Source organism: Danio aesculapii, chromosome 19 (assembly GCF_903798145.1).
Source record: "Danio aesculapii chromosome 19, fDanAes4.1, whole genome shotgun sequence".
Taxonomy (NCBI): Eukaryota; Metazoa; Chordata; class Actinopteri; order Cypriniformes; family Danionidae; genus Danio; species Danio aesculapii.
In genome coordinates this window covers 9018100-9036197 of record NC_079453.1, presented here as the reverse complement: position 1 = coordinate 9036197, position 18098 = coordinate 9018100, and the positions used below count along the sequence as shown (strand labels likewise).

Below are 18098 nucleotides of genomic sequence, written 5' to 3'. Positions count from 1 at the left end.
AGACAATATATCGATATTTTTCAATGTTTTGTGCAGCCCTATTTTCGAAGTGGGGTTCAGGGCCACGCCTTCTTTTAAAAATCATAGGTTTTCATACTAATACAATCGTTAAATACATCAGTAAAAAATACATTATATAGTTTGCTTTCTTTGCGAGATTGGTCTGGTTGATCACATTTGATTCGCCACACTGACCAAAAGAGGGATACTCAGTATGAAGGAAACCTCATGGGAAAAGGGTTTCATGTATAGTTATACTATTATGATTGAAAACCTCGCCAATGGCTGTTGTCATTTGGCTTAAATCTCTCGTCATTAGTATTTATTTTCAGCTCTAAGTTCACCTAATAGCACCAACTGGAGAGGTGGGGATAAAGATAGTAAATGTCTTATCTGATTGGTCAGATATGAATAAACAACTAGCACTAAAATGCGCTGCACATAAAACTAAATTAATTTATTGCACTTCCCTGTGATATGGACATTGCATACGCCATACAGATATCATAAAAACAATGTTTTTCCGATATATTGTCTAGCCCTAGTTTAGGGGAGGAGTTTGGGACCACGCCTCCTTTTAAAAATCATACGTCTTCATACATATGTTAAAAACTGTTCAGTTACCTTGTGAGATTGGTCTGGCTGGTCATGTTGTATTCGCCACACTGACCAAAAGAAAGATTCTCAGTATGAATGAAACTTCTGGGAAAATTATTTCATGGATAGTTATACTATTGCACGTTTTCACCCTCAATTATCTACGAATATGAACACAGTTAAACCAAGCAGACAGATAAAAGTCAAAAGAAATCATTTTATATTATTCGAATATCAATAAAGCATCATTATCTGTGGTATATTCACTAGTCATATAGTTTTACATTTGTCACATAATTTTACATTTGCTATTAAAAAACATTCATTTCAAAGGTCTAAAAAGTCTATAAATGGGATATTTAAATTCTGAACAGATGAGAGGGAATATAACCATAAATGCTCGATAGAGAATCCTTAGGCTCCTCAGCATCGCTCCTACCTTGTACTGTCTTACCTCTGCCTTCATATTCAAGTAAACTGCGTAGAATACAATGCCAATGAAGTGACCAATCAGAGTCAAGGGGTGGGGCTTCAACCTAATGATCGACACATTATTTTTTTAGTAATTTGCACACAATGATTACTTTTATTTCATTACTGATGTGTATATACTCACACAGAAAGCAGCCCAACTGGTCCAGAAACACACTTCCCTCCTAACTGAAAATAACACAGGCAGGCTCTTCGAAGATACAGAATTGAATCTGTTAAAGGAGATTAAAAAGTTTAAATGATCGTTAAATGTTTATGGAGTTGCATACAGGCCCAGTGCTTGAAGATGAGTGTTTACTTTGTGGTAAAGAGCCCCCTCTAGTGGATACTTAAAGGGACATTCACCTAAAAATGAACATTTATTTTGCCTCAAGTTTTCCAAACTTTTGTGTTTCTGTTAAACACAAAAGAAGATACTTTGAAACATGGTGAAAACCTATAACCATTGACTTCCGTAGTGGGAAAAACAAATACTATGGAGGTCAATGGTTACAGGTTTCCAACATGTTTTAGAGTATCTTCTTTTGTTTAAAATGTTAGAAAGAAGCAAAAAAAGGTAAAAGATTAGTAAATAATGACACACTTTAAATTTTTAGGGTGAACTATCCCTTTAAATGGTTCCAAACCTGTCTATTAAACACACAATGGCATATTTTAAAGAAAGCTGGAGGCAAGTAGCTATAGTATTTTTTTTTCCTACCATGGAAGTCAATGGTTACCGGTTTCCAACATTGGTCAAATTATCTTCTTTTGTGTTCAACAGAAAAATAAAACATTTGAAGAATCAAAATAGTGACAGAAATGTAATTTTTGGGTCAACTATCCCTTTAAATTTTAATATTTTGTCATCAAAATGTTGTAAATATTTAGTTTTTGTGAACTTTTTTTGTGAACTTACCATCTTGTGAAGCAAACAGTTCATGCAGTGCCTGTGCTAGAATGTCCACCACAAGTGAATGTGAAAGCTTACGCTCCCAATCGAATGTCTTTTTAGCCTGTGGAGGTAAATTCTCATCATTAAAAAGTTATCACTATATATATATATATATATATATATATATATATATATATATATATATATATATATATATATATATATATATATATATAATAAGTTCACTGGAGCAAATGTTGTATATTGTAAATTGTATGTTCTGGAAATTCTGTTTATTTAATTTGAATCCTCTTAACCTTCGATAATGCTGTATGGTCAGTGAGATCTGGAATATGGTGAAGCAGACGTCTCCAAATCCTGACGTCATTCAGTGCTACGCTCATCCCGCCGCCAGTTAAAGGATGCCTCATGTTATAAGCATCTCCGAGAAGCAAGACTCCTGACACAGAGGACAGATCGCTTTTAATACCATTTGCAGTAGTAATGGTCTATACTGAATAACAATTAAAAAATATAACGTTCTTGTATTCAAAGTGTTAGTTCTGCCATCATTTATTCACCTTCATGACATCCTTAAGCCACTATAAATCTGATCATCTTCAAAACACAAAAGATGACATTTTCTTTGCAAATTAGTCTCTTCATTAAAAGTCTGTTCACCTGAAACTGATCTGACAAGAAATTAGAAAAAATGACATCTAAGTTAATTGAGTGTTTAAATAAATTGTTCGCATTACTGTATATCATGAACAGATTTAAAGGGATAGTTCACCCACAAATGTAATTCCTCTAATTAAAAGTCTTCCACTTGTTCCAGTGTTTGAGTTTCTTTCTTCTGTTGAACACAATTGAAGATATTTTGAAGAATGTTGAGACAAAGTGGCTTCCTTCATATTGTTGCTTCCTGCTATGAATGTCAATAGCTGCTTTTTCCCAACATTCTTCAATATTTTGTTTCTGTTCAAATTAAGAAGTTCATAAATGTTCATACCACTTGAATCTGAGTAAATTGTGAGAAAAATGTACGTTTTTGTGTGAACTATCTTTTTAATTTAGACTTTTATGCAAATAAAAATGGAAAAAACTATGTTTACAGCATTCCGATTTAGTCATGGAAGCTGAAACATGCTGAGATATAAAATCCAATAAGATTAATTCTTGCGTGTCAAGCAGGTATGCTTGAGTTTGATTGGTTGCTGATGTTGCTATGTGAAGAAAACCAAAAGTAAATCTATTCATGATTGATTGTCTTCAAAAAATCTGGATTAATTTTAGATTTATTCTTTGATCTCCTTTGTGAATGTTTTGAAATTTGCAGTCAGTAGATGTTCAATAGAGGAACAGAATGTTTCATTTTACATTAACAATATCTTACAGTATATTTGATCATCTTGACGTACGCTGACCATTTAGATCAGTGTTATTTTACAGTACTTCATGTTGATAAGATCATGCAATCCAATATATACAGCTGAAGTCAGAATTATTAGCCCCCTTTGAATTTTTTTTTTCTTTTTTAAATATTTCCCAAATGATGTTTAACAGAGCAAGGAAATTTTCACAGTATGTCTGATAATATTTTTTCTTCTGGAGAAAGTCTTATTTGTTTTATTTCGGCTAGAATAAAAGCGGTTTTAATTTTTTATGAACCATTTTAAGATAAAAATTATTATCCCCTTTAAGCTATATATTTTTTTGATAGTCTACAGAACAAACCATCGTTATACAATAACTTGCCTAATTACCCTAACCTGCCTAGTTAACCTAATTAACCTAGTTAACCCTTTAAATCTCACTTTAAGCTGTATAGAAGTGTCTTGAAAAATATCTAGTCAAATATTATTTACTGTCATCATGACAAAGATAAAATAAATCAGTTATTAGAAATGAGTTATTAAAACTATTATGTTTAGAAATGTGTTGAAAAAAATCTCTGCGTTAAACAGAAATTGGGGGGGGGGGAAACAGGGGGGCTACTAAGGCTGACTTCAACTGTATATACAATGTAAAAAGCGATTAGTTACTCAAAGCAACAATTTGAAAACTTGTTCTAAACCTGTTATAAACTGGAGCTGTTAAGTTGACTTAAGTTTTATGATTATGCAAGTTAATGTACATTCAGCACTAGTAGTTCCATCAAAAGCAACAGGTTTACTCACTTTTAAAGGGATAGTTCACCCAAAAAATGAAAATTCTGTTATCATTTAGTCTTCATAATTTTGCCAGACTATAATGAGAAACTGTCATTGCTGGATTTCTACAAAATACTAAGCATTTACCCGGTTTACTGACAGGTGATGAGGGCAGAAAACTTGCCGGCATGGATTTCAGACGGTTATTTTGTACAGCCAACAAAAACGGCTCCTTCAAGTGATCTATTAGGAAAACACAAACAAGTTTTAAGAGTTGTGGGTTACTACAACTATGTGATATAGGGAATTACACTCAAATAAAAGAATTTTTGCTGCTCGTTCAAACTACTTATTTAAAATGAGCTGAAACAACACAATTCTGGAGATTTTTTTGAAAACTTAATCGTTTTATGTTTAATTTTCATAAATGTGTTACTTTCACTTAGGATGACATGAATGAATTATGTGGAACCCTGCATTTTTTAGTGTGTACACTGTAAAAAATGCAGGGTTCCACACAAATCAATTTGTGTAGAGACAACATGAAGGAATTAAGTTAGCTTATTCGTTTTTACAAATGTAAGTGGATTGAACATAAAACAATTAAGTTGTTCCAAAAAAACCTTAATAATTGTGTTGCAGCTCATTCTAAATAAGTAGTTTGAACACATTATTTCTGGGAGAGAGTGTAACATTGTAAAGATTTTATCGGTCCCTCACAGCTTTTCATCAACATGACGTATAACCTGACTGAGGTCTGTAATGTTTATTCTCTGACCTGGCAGTTTTGGGTGGATCTTCTCAGTCATGTATTGCTTGAGGTTTTTGGGCAGACGTCCCTGTATGTCCACCAGCACACGTGTGTCAGTAGAGGAAATCTGGTAGATCAGAAGAGGCCCGTGACAGCTCAGAACCAGCTCTGCATAGTTGGGCTTAAACTGGGGAGAATTCTATTGACAAAAGAATGCAAGAAAAGCAGGGTTTAAACATAAATCACAATTTAAGGTAAAAATGATTAATGAGAATGGTAAAATTAAAGTGTAAACCTTCATTATGCAGCCTACAAAGTTGGAACAGACTTGAACCGTTTCTAAGCTCAAACTCTTCCTGAAGTTTGAGAAACATCCATCAGCCACCACTGTAAGAGGAGCGCGTAACCTCTGCAACACATTAATGCTTAATTACAGTATGATACATGCAATTTCTGACATCTGTGAGATTCGGCTATAAAAATGTTTGCATTTGCTAATGAAATCCACTGCTTAGTTCTTAAATTTACATTTACATTTAGTAATTTTATTAAAATTACTAAAGACGCTTTTATTAAAAGTGACTTACAAATGAGGACAAGGAAGCAATTTACACAACTATAAGAGCAACAGTGAAGAAGTGCTATAGCCAAGTTTCAGGTGTGTAAAGTCTAAATTCTTGAATTATTTTGGGGTGTTTTGGTCAGTCTTTTGAAATATGTTGGGTTTTTATCCTTTGATGATCATTTATGGTTGTTATGACTGAAGTTTATTTATTTATTTATTATTGCGTATTCAACGTCTTTTTCTTTGTCCAGCCTTCTGTTTTTTGTTTTTTTTTGTCCCATAGGCCCCCATTTCGACGTGATTCATCTTCTGATTGGCTGCTGGTCTCGGAAGCCTGTACAAAAAGGAGCTTTCGGCAGGGTTCGTCGAGCACATTTGTGCTGCGAGTGGAGCTCCTGGATTTCCCTTCCGGCCATGAAATTTAAACTTGTTTCGATTGTTCATATGTTTAGCTTATTTTTGAGAGTTTGAGCTTGTAGGGGTGGCCTGCCTATTTATTTAATTACTTTTGACTATGTTTAGAGAGAAAGGTAAGCTTCCTGTATTTTCCTTTAAATATTATAGGTAATTTGGTGCATTTGCTTTATAGATTCTTTTGTTTGTTATTTTGGCCTGTGGCCACCCAGAAGAGATGCTCATTTAAATTGACTACTTTTTCTAAAATAAATCTATTCAATTATTCTCAACAGAGTGTCCGAGTTTGGTTGTCAACCTATAAGGGGATCTTTTGTATTAAGTTTTTGTTTTGTTTGGGACATCCACCACCCCAACACATTTGTTTTTGCGTTTATTATGCCCATGTTGTTTTCCCCTAGACTTGGGGCGTAATAGTGGTTTTAATGTGAAGTCATCATGAAAGCTACCATCAATTCATAGCTTTCTGAACCAGATAACAATTCTTTGCTGAACTTTGAACCTTTTTTCTGAAGCATTTTTCACAAAAAAAGCTCTTTCGCATTGGGAACTTTTGAAATTTTACAACTTTATTTTGATAAGGTCATGTAATCTAATATATGTATACACTGTACAAAGTCATTAGTCATGGTTAGTCATGGTAGCTCAAGCATACTAGCATGAGACATAAGTACCAATGAGGTTCATTCTTGTGTGTCAAGAAGTTATAGTTTAATTTAATAGGTTGCTCATGTTGATTTGTGAATAAAAATAAAACTGTTCATCACTGATTGTGGTGCTTCAGAAGTAAAATTTTGAGTCAGTAGATGTTCCATGGAGGGACAGACTCTTTCAGATGACATAAAAAATGTCTTGATTTATATTTGATCATGGTGACGCAGTAGGTAGTGCTGTCGCCTCACAGCAAGAAGGTTCGAGCCTCGGCTGGGTCAGTTGGCGTTTCTGTGTGTTTGCATGTTCTCCCTGCATTTGCGTGGGTTTCCTCCTGGTGCTCCGGTTTCCCCCACAGACATGCGGTACAGGTGAATTGGGTAGGCTAAATTGTCCGTACTGTATGTGTGTGAATGAGTGTGTGTGGATGTTTCCCAGAGATGGGTTGCAGCTGGAAGGGCATCCGCTGCATAAAATGTGCTGGATAACTTGGCGGTTCACTCCGCTGTGGCGACCCCGGATAAATAAAGGGACTAAGGCGAAAAGAAAATTAATGAATGAATATATTTGATCATCATGGGGTAAACTGACCACTGATGTCAATGTACTGTAATACAGACTATTTTATACTACATTATTTCGATGAGTTCATGATACACTGTAAAAAGCTATTATTAGCTTACTTTTCTAACCTGTAACGGTTTGCTTAATTTTTATGACTATGCACAAAGTTTGTTTACATACTATAAGTTACATTAAGGGCAACAGGTTTGCTCACTTTTAGAGGGGTCGTTCACCCAAACTTTAACATTTTCAGTGGTCACAGACCTATTTCAGTTTCTTTTTTCCAAGTTACACACAAAAGAAGTGATTTGGAAAAATGTTGGAAACCTGTAACCATTGACTTCCTTGGTATTTGTTTTTCCTACTATGGAAGTCAATGGTTACAGTTTTCTAACATGCTTCAAAAATTCTTCTTTTGTGCTGAACTGAAAAAAAGATTTTGAACAACTTACGAGTGTGTAAACAGTGCATAATGTAATGGTAACACTTTACAATAAGGTTGTGTTAGTAAATCTTAATTAATGCATTTACTAACATGAATGAACAATGAACAATACATTTATTACAGTACTTGTACTTGTTAGTTAAGGTTAATTAATGAAAATACATACAGTTGAAGTCATTTATTAGCCCCCTTGAATTACTAGCCCCCCTTTATTTTTTTCCTTAATTTTCTGTTTAACGGAGAGAAGATTTTTCAGCACATTTCTAAACATAAAAGTTTTAATAACTCATTTCTAATAACTGATTTATTTTATCTTTGCCATGATAACAGTAAGTAGATATTTTTCAAGACATTTAAAGGCTTAACTAGGTTAATTAGGTTAACTAGGCAGGTTAGGGTAATTAGACAAGTTATTGTATAATGATGGTTTGTTCTGTAGACTATCGAAAAAATATATAGCTTAAAGGGGCTAATAATTTTGACCTTAAAATGGTTCACAATAAATTCAAAACTGCTTTTATTCTAGCCAAAATAAAACAAACAAGACTTTCTCTAGAAGAAAACATATTATCAGACATACTGTGAAAATTTCCTTGTTCTGTTAAATATCATTTGGGAAATATTAAAAAAAGAAAAAAAAAATCAAAGGGGGGCTAATAATTCTGACTTCAACTGTATATTCATTTATGGTTCATGTTAACTTTCTGTGCATTAACTAATGTCAAGAATAGGCATGGGCCGGTATAAGATTCTGATATGCTATATAAGTATGATAACCTTGGATAAAAATATCACGGTATCACAGTATTGTGATTACTACTCTAAAATCTGCTCTTTTTAAATGTCTGTGTAAAAAAAAACATTTTTTTCCCCTTTGAAAACAATATATTTTATTTTTTGAAAGATTTGAAATATTTTGGAGCAGTAAACATGTCAGGCTAAATAATGAAAATAAATCATTGACTTCTGCTCTCTTAAAAACACAGATTACTTTACAATTTAAAACGACATCTTTGGATATCTTTTCTGGTGGAGATACTGTTGTCATAAAAAAACAAACAAAAAAAGAAAATAAAAAAATCCACACATACCTTAGGAACGGCATAACAGAAAATGTTGGCGGTTTTAAAACCTTGACTTTTCCAGACTGCGGTATACCTTGAAAACAGTTATCATCCCATGCCTAGTCAAGAAGTATGAATTTGGATTTTAATAATACATTAGGTAATGTTCAACTATGATTATTAAATGGTATACAAGTATTGTTCATAATTAGTTAATGTTAGTAAATAGATGAACTAAAGAAATCTTACGGTAAAGTATGACTAATATAATAACTACCTCTTTAAGTAAAGTCAACTAATTGCTTTTTACAGTGTGAAATTGGCATTTTATATTAGGGAATATTAGTCATTTTGTGTCTATTTTCACTTTAAACAAGATCTTTTGACTAACCTGTATTTTCCCAGAATCCTTATCCTTGTACTGGACACCTTTAACGCAGCCATTTTGTTCTTCAAGATATTTCACCGTGCCTTCAATGAACCTCACACTTAACAAATACCAGGTAAATATGGTTTTTAAAATACATAATTGTAAAAATACCTAATTTAAACATGTCAGACACATACTTTGGCTCTGCCAGTGCAGCTTTGCGCAGCCCCATGATGAAGCGGCCATGATGGAAAGCTCTTCCACACTGATCTTGTACTTCAGAGTAAGGAATCTCCACAACCATCCTGCTTTCAGTGTCATGGATGACATAACCATTCACAATGTGTGCATCCAACCCCTCTACTGACTCTATAGGAAAGAGGGATTATGGCTCAGAATGGAAACTGAAGGTTGCTGACTAGATGATCAAAAAGAAACTCACTTTCCAGGCCTAATTCTGTGAGTGCACAATATCCACCAGGCTGAAGCAGTTCACCCACAATTCTGTCTGGCTCTCTGAGACTTCTCTCAATCACTGTAACCTTTCGTCCATCTTGACCAAGAACTGCTGCCAATGAGGAGCCCAAAACCCCGGCTCCTACAATGATGACATCAGGGACATCTGGAGCATCAACATCTCCAGAGCTGGTGGTGCTATTCTGAGAATAGGTAAAAATAAATACATATTGGTCTGCAAATATAAAAGATAATTTACAAAAAGTATTAATTTAAAATCATTAATAAGCCTACTATGGTTAGGGGAACTCTCCAAACGTCTAAATATAGGTCACTGTCAAGCGTCATTAATGAACGTACAGAATCACTCAAAAGTCATACCTTAAAATGTCGTAAACTAGAGATGAACATTTTATGAGCATAAACATAGAAGTTGTTGCACCTGTAACGACGGAATGTAGAAAGCATGACATTTATTTACCGAGGAATGTGAGCTGACTGACTGGTCCACAGTCTGACAGAACATTACATGACGAGCTTAGAGAGTCAGATAACTCCGCCCACACTGCCAGCCATCCAATCACATCACAGTACGGTTAGATCAAAGACTTCCACCCAACTGACTAGATTTATTTTTTATTCCTATATTTTTGAAGAGAATCCCTGGTTGATTATGAAGATTATATGATTATGTTCGAGAGCGCCATACAACAGAAAGAAAGAAAGAAAATGTAAAGAAATATTCACCCCAAAATTAAACTCTGTCATTTAATCATCCATTTCAAAACCTACACTGAAAAAAAGAATTGTATTTGTTTGTTTAAATTCAGCCCATATAGTAGTTACTTTAAATTTTTTTTAGTAAATCCAATATTTTTTTTCTTCAGTGTATTTGAGTTTCCTTCATGAGGACACTCGTGAAATGGAAGGTTTCCACAAAAGGATAGTTCACCCAAAAATAAATCACTAAATGTTTTACTCTCCCCATTTATTTATTCTCATTTTAGTCTCTGTTGAACATAAAAGAAGATGTTTTTTAAATACTGGTGGGACCCGCTGACCACTGTAGTAATTGTTTCCTTTACTATGGAAGTCGATGGGTGACAGCAAACCAACATTTTTCAAAATGTCTTCTTTACCGCTCAAAATAAGAAAGAAACTCACGAGGGAGCATAAAAATAGGTAGTTTTCATTTTTGGGTCAACTATGCTTTTAACATTTGTGGGATCTTTAAATTCCTCAAGTGTCCTTTATATTAAAAAAATAAATGTTAGATTATTAAAACCTTTTTCATACTAAAATTAAATGGTTATTTTAATTGCTTAATGTTTGGGTTTTTTTTTTTAAGAAAAGAAAGAAAGCTGCTTATTTCGTTAATTTATTAACTAAAAGACAGACAGAACATGCAAGATAAAGATACCCGACAGTTAAATACAGTGTTAAAACAGATTTCTACAGTATACCAACAGTAGAAGTCATATTGGTTTAGTTATAGCTCACACAGCAAATCATGACAGAAACTATTTGAATATCACACAGCAATATCAATCCAAACAAGTATAAATCATAAATGTAAATCGTTATATAATATACAACAAACATAAATCAAGTGTCAAACTAGAACAGTCATGCCCTGACGTACTGTTTATTGAAATGTCTTTCTATTTTTGCTGGTTTTCTTGTAAACTCTCAAGTTTTTTCTGCAAGTCTGCAACACAGTCATTTACAGAGCTGTATACTGAGCGCTGGATGTATTTGGTGATATTAGCCTGCATATTGAGTTGACGTGCTATAGGGTCATTGGATATCAACATATTTATCTCCTCCTCTATTAACCTTATAGTAATATGGGGCTGACGATAGCTGCAAGCGATTTCTTCTCTAGCATAAAGCAACCTGCGGATTTCGCGAATAACAGCTATCCCTTTATCCTCCATTCTGTCTCTCCCAATGCTTCTCCTCAGGCAATCAAGCTCATTTTTCAGTCTCCTTTGCGTGAACCATTCTGTAAATAAACATAGAAAACTGTCAACACGGAAAGATGATAGTCTCTTTTTAACTGTTATTTAATGAATAAATTCATTGTTTTTTATAGTTATTTTTTGTGCCTAAGAAAACTAAAATGCTTACGGTACAATGCTAAGCCAGACACTGCAATCAGTAGAGGCCAGTTCCAGTTACATTTAGGCTTATCATTACTGCTTTGCACAGATGCATTCTGATCATTCATTCTGTCTGTTGAGGTGTAAAAGAAAATCAAATGTGTCAGAACACTGCAAGATTGAGGTTAGTATACACACCATGTACAGTGGGGGAAACATATTTCTAAAGGTGCTGTTGACATAATATTTGGATGTTGGTAACAACTAAATAAATACATACATGCAAAGAAAACGAAACTAATTAGTTTATAAATGAAGTTTTGTGTAATAAAATGAAATAACACAGGGGAAAAGTATTGAACACATGAAGAAAGGGAGGTGTAGAAAGGTAGCGAAAGCCCAGACAGCAGCTGAAATTTCTCTGTAGTTCTTCAGCAACCCTCATTGTAAATGAATATCAGCTGCTTCAGTCCAACATCTACATTAGCAGGATGATGAAGATGAAACCAGGGTGGAAATTTCAGCAAGACAGTGATCCAAAACACAGCAACGGAAACTTTCAAATACTTTCAGAGAAAGAAAATCAAGCTGTGGAATGGCCCAGCCAATCACCTGACTTGAATCCAATAGAAAATACAAAATAAAGCTCAGATTTGATAGACGAGACCCACAAAACATCATGATTTTTACACTCTGTTGACTTCTGTGAGAAACTCACACCTGAGAAATGCATGCGACTTAATTCTCCATATGAGACGTCTTTAAGCTGTCATCACCAAAAAAAGCCTTTTATAAAAAGTATTAAACACATTTCAGTATAGCTCTCCGTGTGTCATTCCGTTGTTATTACACAAAACTCATTTTTCAGATTGTTTTATTTTTGTGTTTGAATTGTTTGGGTTTTTGCCAAAATCTGGTTCAATTCCATGTCAACAGCTCCTTTAGAAACATTATTCCCAGGATAAAACCAAGATGTGTTCAATACTTATTTCCCCCACTGTATATTTTATATCTCAAATCTATTCCTTCAAGACTACATGCAATATGCTAAATTTACTTACCTTCCCTTTAAAGATCCAAATAGTTTGATTAATATAATGATGTGATTTCTTTTGAATCTTTTCACGACTAAACAGGTTTTGCAAATGCAGAGCATGTTAAATTTGCCAACCCGATGGGCTTGTCTTATCTTGTTTGTTATAGGGAGTTTCCGGGAGTCTCCCACATAACTATTCACATTAATAACCTGGGTCAATTTCATATCAGCAGCAAAAATGTATATACCAGGAAGAAAAATCTTTCAGGAGGCAAGAGAGAATACTCAAGGAAAAAATGCGCCATTAGCAAAGAGTATATTACATGCAGGGATATAGTAAGCCCTAAAAGGATAATTCACCCAAAAATGAAAATTCGGTCACAAATTCACTTTGACTTTCTTTCTTCTGCTGACCAAAGAAAAAGATATTCTGAAAAATGCTGAAAACCTGTAATCATTGACTTTTATAGTAGTTAATTGCTGCATGTTTTTTTTTTAAATATATATTTTTAATTGAAACATGTCAGAAAATTACATTGAGTAAAAAGATAATATCTGTCATACATGTAATTTGAATTCTGACCCCCACATGAAAAAATTAAAATAATAAATAAATAAATAAATAAATAATAATAATAATGACATAAAATACAAAATTATATTACAAAAAGGCATATTACATTTCTTTTGTCCAGGCTGAGTCTAACAGACAAGCTTTGAGTCTTAGAGACTTAGAGGTTCCTAGAAAATTAAAGAAAGGGTCCCAGGTCGGATAAAATAGAAAAGGTTTGTTCTTCATAGCTCTGGAGAAACCCTCAAGTGGGATTATGTTGCAGATTGCAAGCAGCCATTAATTAATTGCTGCACGGTTTTTTACATTTTTCAAAGTATCTTCTTTTGTGTTCAACAGAAGAAAGTCATAAAGCCTTGAAACCACTTGATGTGAGTAAATATTGAGTATTTTGGGGTGAACTATCCATTTATATTACACAAATACTGCAGTAACGTACCTTTTTTAATGCACATGAAAGAATCAACCTGACACATATTATGTTTCTGCAACAAATAATAAATATGGTTTAATTTTAGAAATGTTTGGTTAAACATTTCAAACACAGTTCTAAGAGCATAAGGTATTTTATATACATGCTATTAACACTTAACTTTTCCCACAAAGAAACCAATAGTGCTTTCACTTAGGACACAATTTCACCAGTTACCCATATATGCAGCCATTATGGAGATACTCGGATGTCAACAACAGCATGTATTGATTGGTAATCTAGTACTGAATATGTTTTCTGCTTATCCATGCTGTCTAAACCACAGATAAATATGTGTAGGCTGCTAAATCACACAGAGAATACAGAGAAAGAGAATATTTTGGCAATATTTTGCTTGTCTTTAGTGCTCTAATGTGTTTTTATGGTAGTCCAAAGACATGCGCTATAGGTGAATTGAATAAACTAAATTGGCTGTAGTGTATGAGTGTGTATAAATGAGAAAGTGTATGGGTGTTTCCCAGAACTGGGTTGCTGCCGGAAGGGTATCCGCTGTATAAAACATATTCCAGAATAGTTGTCGGTTCATTCTGTTGTGGCGACCTCTGAAATAAAGACTAGGCAGAAGGAAAATTAATGAATTAATGATCAATTTCACCAACCGTAATTAGCAAAATATGCACATTTTGTAGGATATGTACCATTTTGCTCTCCAATATGGCCGACCAATGATCCATGATGAAAGCACTGTATATATATATAACACAAAAGCGAATCTAAAACCTTTATTTAAATTTTATGACCTTTATTTCTGTTACAAATTCACTTTTTAGTCTGTATGCCGAGTACAGCAGCCTCGGCTCTCTGGTGCGTTTGAAGAGTGACCTGCGTCTGCCAGTATCTGAGATAAAGCCACATCAGACTGCCATTCCTTCGCTCATCCGTGTTCAGATACTCGGCGCAACTGCGGTCATTCTTAAAAACATCTCTGAGTCCGTCCTCCATCTCCAGATGAGCAAGAAGAGGCTCTTTGGCCGTACGAACCAGAAGATCCTTCTCCATCTCCACCCTCCTCGCACGGGGCACTAAAATACTGCAGAAGGCCCTCTGTCTTTCCACCAGGCCATATTCTACTTGCTTCAGAGCCAAAGTCGTCCTCTGCCCACGCTCTTTTTCCTTCTCCAGAGCCGAGTGGAAGAGGGCAGCGCCGGGTCCTTCTTGAAGTAATCTTAATTTCTCGTTTTCTAAAGCTTGCCGCTGCAGATTCAGGTCTCGACGCTCCTCCTGGTGCTTCTGAGTCTGGGACGCCAGCGCTTGACGGTAGCCTTGCGCTCGCTGCTTTTCCTTCTCCAGATCAAGCTCCAGCTGAGCGGTTTCTCTGCGGTTTTCTGAAAGCGTCTGTCGGTATTTGACGTCCAGGTCCTTCTGGATTGTCTTCACGGTGTTTTCATACTTGACCCTGGCATCTTCTATTTCTTTCTCAGACTCCTTGGACCAGATCCATCCTAAGTAAGAACACAAGATGAATGGATAGCTCGCCAAAAAATGCCATTTCTGTCATCATTTACTCATCCTTCAATTTTATGAAGAACGTTGGAAGCTGGTAGCCATTAGCTATGTTTCTATCCAAAGTTTTTAAATAAACTTATGCGCAAAACTGGAATACCAAGGAAACATTGGCGAATAAAGTTTCCATCCAGTGAGTCAAAGAGAACAAGATCGTCAACTCTTGATAAAATGGCACCCAAAACCAAAAATTAAAATGGAATTTGCTGTGGCAGGAAAAAGCCACTGTGGCCATTTTTCTTATATACACTATTCAAAATGCTTTGTGTTCGCAATCAAACATGAAGGAATTAAGTTAACTTATTAGTTTTAACGAATTTAAGTAGATTAATATAATATTGTCCCCCTAAAAATCTCAAGAATTGTGTTGTTTAGCTCATTTTAAATAAGTAGTTTGAACAAACAGCAAACCTCAATTTTGAGTGTAATAAATTAATAATTGTAATTGTAGCAACGCACTGTGGCTTTTAAACGAGGCATGAGACGCTCTTTGAGAGCAGAGACGCTCAAGACAGTTCTTGAGGTAATAAAACTCAACCAATTTAATTTTAAAATGAACTAAACAACATTTGAGATGCCTTCCAATGTGATTGGGTCGCTGGTTTGTCTATTAATGGCGTTCCATTGCACCGATTTTTGTTATCACGTGATCTGTTCAAATAAACTTCTGCATCACTTCTTGTATGCACATGTTAGAATTCATTTACTAAATCTGTTTTCTTTTACTCATTGAATAAAAGGTTTCTCCTAATCAGTTGCGTGCATAAGCTTTTATGTACATTTTCAAGCTGTATGCAGTATTTCAAAATGTGCATAAAAATAAGTGGATGGGAATATAGCTGATGACTTCTATAGTAGAGAAGAAAACATATTTTGGAAGTCAATGGCTAACAGTTTCTAACGTTAATAAAAAAATACATTTATATGTGTTCAAAAGATTTTAAAAAATAACTCATAAAGCTTTGGAAATGTTAAATTGTGATTAAATCAGCTTGTTAAGTCTAATCTATAAAACTGTATGGCCAGGTTTAACAAATAGCAATAATAAATGCTTTCAAAGCACTGTAATACTTTCAAAAATCATGATCGCAATATAAATAGCCATGTCTAATATCAGATACATTTACATTTACATTACATTTAGTCATTTAGCAGACGCTTTTATCGAAAGCGACTTACAAATGAGGACAAGGAAGCAATTTACACAACTATAAGAGCAGCAGTGAACAAGTGCTATAGACAGAAAGTGAGAAATACTTTCTTCTGACAGATAGTCAGAAAGTGAGAAATTAATTATTAATTGTTAAAATATTGATGTCTGTAATGCAGCAAGTCCGGAAACTGTTGTGTACACTATGATTTTATAAAAAAATTACTTAACTGTGACTTAAAGGGGGTCATAAACAAATATTGTTTCATTTCAACTGAGTAGCGGCTTGGACTCCGAAACGGTAACCCATATGTCAAGACTTAACAAGCAGATAGTAAAGTAGAATTTTTGGATGAACTATCACTTTAGGGACGGTTGAGATTAATAACTTGCAGCGAGATGTATATTAGTGCTTGTTTTAGCTCAAGAGGCCAAGTTTAACCAAGACCTACTTCTGAAACGGTGTCATAAAATGTTAGTTTACCCTAAATTATTAAAAATTTTACTCAAATTCAGATCTAAGACTCTGTCCCTGCATTGAAGGTCTATTCACCCAAAGTTCTGACACTTCAAAATGTTCAAAAGAGATTAAATATGAATAAATATTAATTAACCAGCTTAATCCAAGTCTGACTGTAAAGACACATCTCTTTAAGATTATTTAAGTCTTTAGAAATGTAGTCGGAATTTTTCAACATTTTCTTTTGTGTTCTTGAAGAATGACATCAGGGTGAGTAATTGATCACAGAACTCTCATTCTAGTCTTAACTAAACTTTAAGGCCATTAGATTACATACGAAAAGCAGCAAGGCCCAGCAGAGGCACCAGGAGGGCATAGTTCCACTTGCTGCTGTCACCTCCATCACCCTGCCTCTCCGGCCTGATATTCCAGTCAGGGTCATTCAAGTTATTCATGTGGACTGCGGATGAAAAGTTAACACTTTAATTACCAACATATGACCAGTATGATTCAAGAAGGTGTACTGTAAATTATCATTCAGTAAAAAGAAGAAACATACAGTAATTGAAAAACCCTTATTTAATTTTCTAATACATATAGTGATAAATTATTGTCTTCATGCAAACAGTTCATAACTTGACACTTCTAGATCTAGACCTTTCTAGCTGAAATATGATACTTCCTGTTTCCACGACATTCATATGCCATTTGGTCAACTGCTATTTATCTGACATCTAATACTTTACATTGATCATGCAAGCACAATATTCGTCTAATACAGAAACAGATCAAAAGTCTGTATAGGTCTTATTACCTCACGAGTATTCAGAGCACTTGTCCTTCTCGATTAAATTCAAATAGTCTCTTCCACGATACAACCCAAAGGGCAAACGATGTTTTTTAACACTAATAATAGATTATTTGAAGTGTGAGGGCTATAATATATGCAATAACATTTGCAGAGAGTAACTCCACCGAGCTTCAGAGCATGTTTGTTTCGGTTTCTACATAACGATAACCCAGAGTCCCCCTACTTTGATCAAATATTGGTATGGTCCTCACTAAACATTTGTCCGATTCGTGATTCTTTTGAATCGGATCTTTTAGTGAACGTTTATAATAATTAAGTATGTTTAATAATAATAATAATAATAATAATAATAATAATAATAATAACAATAATAATAATAATAATAATAATAATAATAATAATAATAATAATAATAATAACAATAATAATAATAATAATAATAATAATACCACTTTTTCTGTTCAATTATCCAAAAATAAAATACTTAACCTGTAAATTACATCTTATAATAATAATAATAATAATAATAATAATAATAATAATAATAATAATAATAATAATAATAATAATGCATTT

General features: G+C 34.1%; 2 protein-coding genes and 1 long non-coding RNA gene across 3 annotated transcripts; all 3 read right to left on the bottom strand.

The window, feature by feature from the left end:
- Positions 1 to 859: 859 nt before the first annotated feature.
- Positions 860 to 9650, bottom strand: sqleb (squalene epoxidase b; the record flags this gene model as incomplete). Its single annotated transcript, XM_056480228.1, has 10 exons — positions 860 to 1133; positions 1214 to 1301; positions 1988 to 2084; positions 2281 to 2423; positions 4264 to 4359; positions 4895 to 5066; positions 5163 to 5276; positions 8962 to 9058; positions 9138 to 9309; positions 9383 to 9650. Coding segments are annotated over 10 exons (1461 nt in total), but the record flags the coding sequence as incomplete, so codon positions are not given.
- A 1121-nt stretch (positions 9651 to 10771) lies between these two features.
- On the bottom strand, positions 10772 to 12656 carry LOC130247134 (uncharacterized). Its single transcript, XR_008839494.1, has 3 exons — positions 12560 to 12656; positions 11527 to 11631; positions 10772 to 11401 (listed from the first exon to the last, which is right to left on the bottom strand). It is a non-coding gene; the product is annotated as an uncharacterized LOC130247134 (long non-coding RNA).
- A 1650-nt stretch (positions 12657 to 14306) lies between these two features.
- ccdc127b (coiled-coil domain containing 127b) lies at positions 14307 to 17735 on the bottom strand. Its single transcript, XM_056480333.1, has 3 exons — positions 17526 to 17735; positions 17049 to 17171; positions 14307 to 15040 (listed from the first exon to the last, which is right to left on the bottom strand). Exons 2-3 carry the CDS (start codon positions 17164 to 17166, stop codon positions 14358 to 14360), a joined length of 801 nt encoding a protein of 266 aa, XP_056336308.1. The 5' UTR covers positions 17167 to 17171; positions 17526 to 17735; the 3' UTR covers positions 14307 to 14357.
- Between the last annotated feature and the right edge of the window lie 363 nt (positions 17736 to 18098).

Bases quoted from the DNA above. Each gene is read 5' to 3' on its own strand.
- ccdc127b (XM_056480333.1), bottom strand. From the start codon at position 17,166: ATGAATAACTTGAATGACCCTGACTGGAATATCAGGCCGGAGAGGCAG. The intron at 15,041-17,048 runs GTATGTAATCTA...GTTCTTACTTAG, and splicing joins GCTGGGCCTTGCTGCTTTTC to GATGGATCTGGTCCAAGGAG.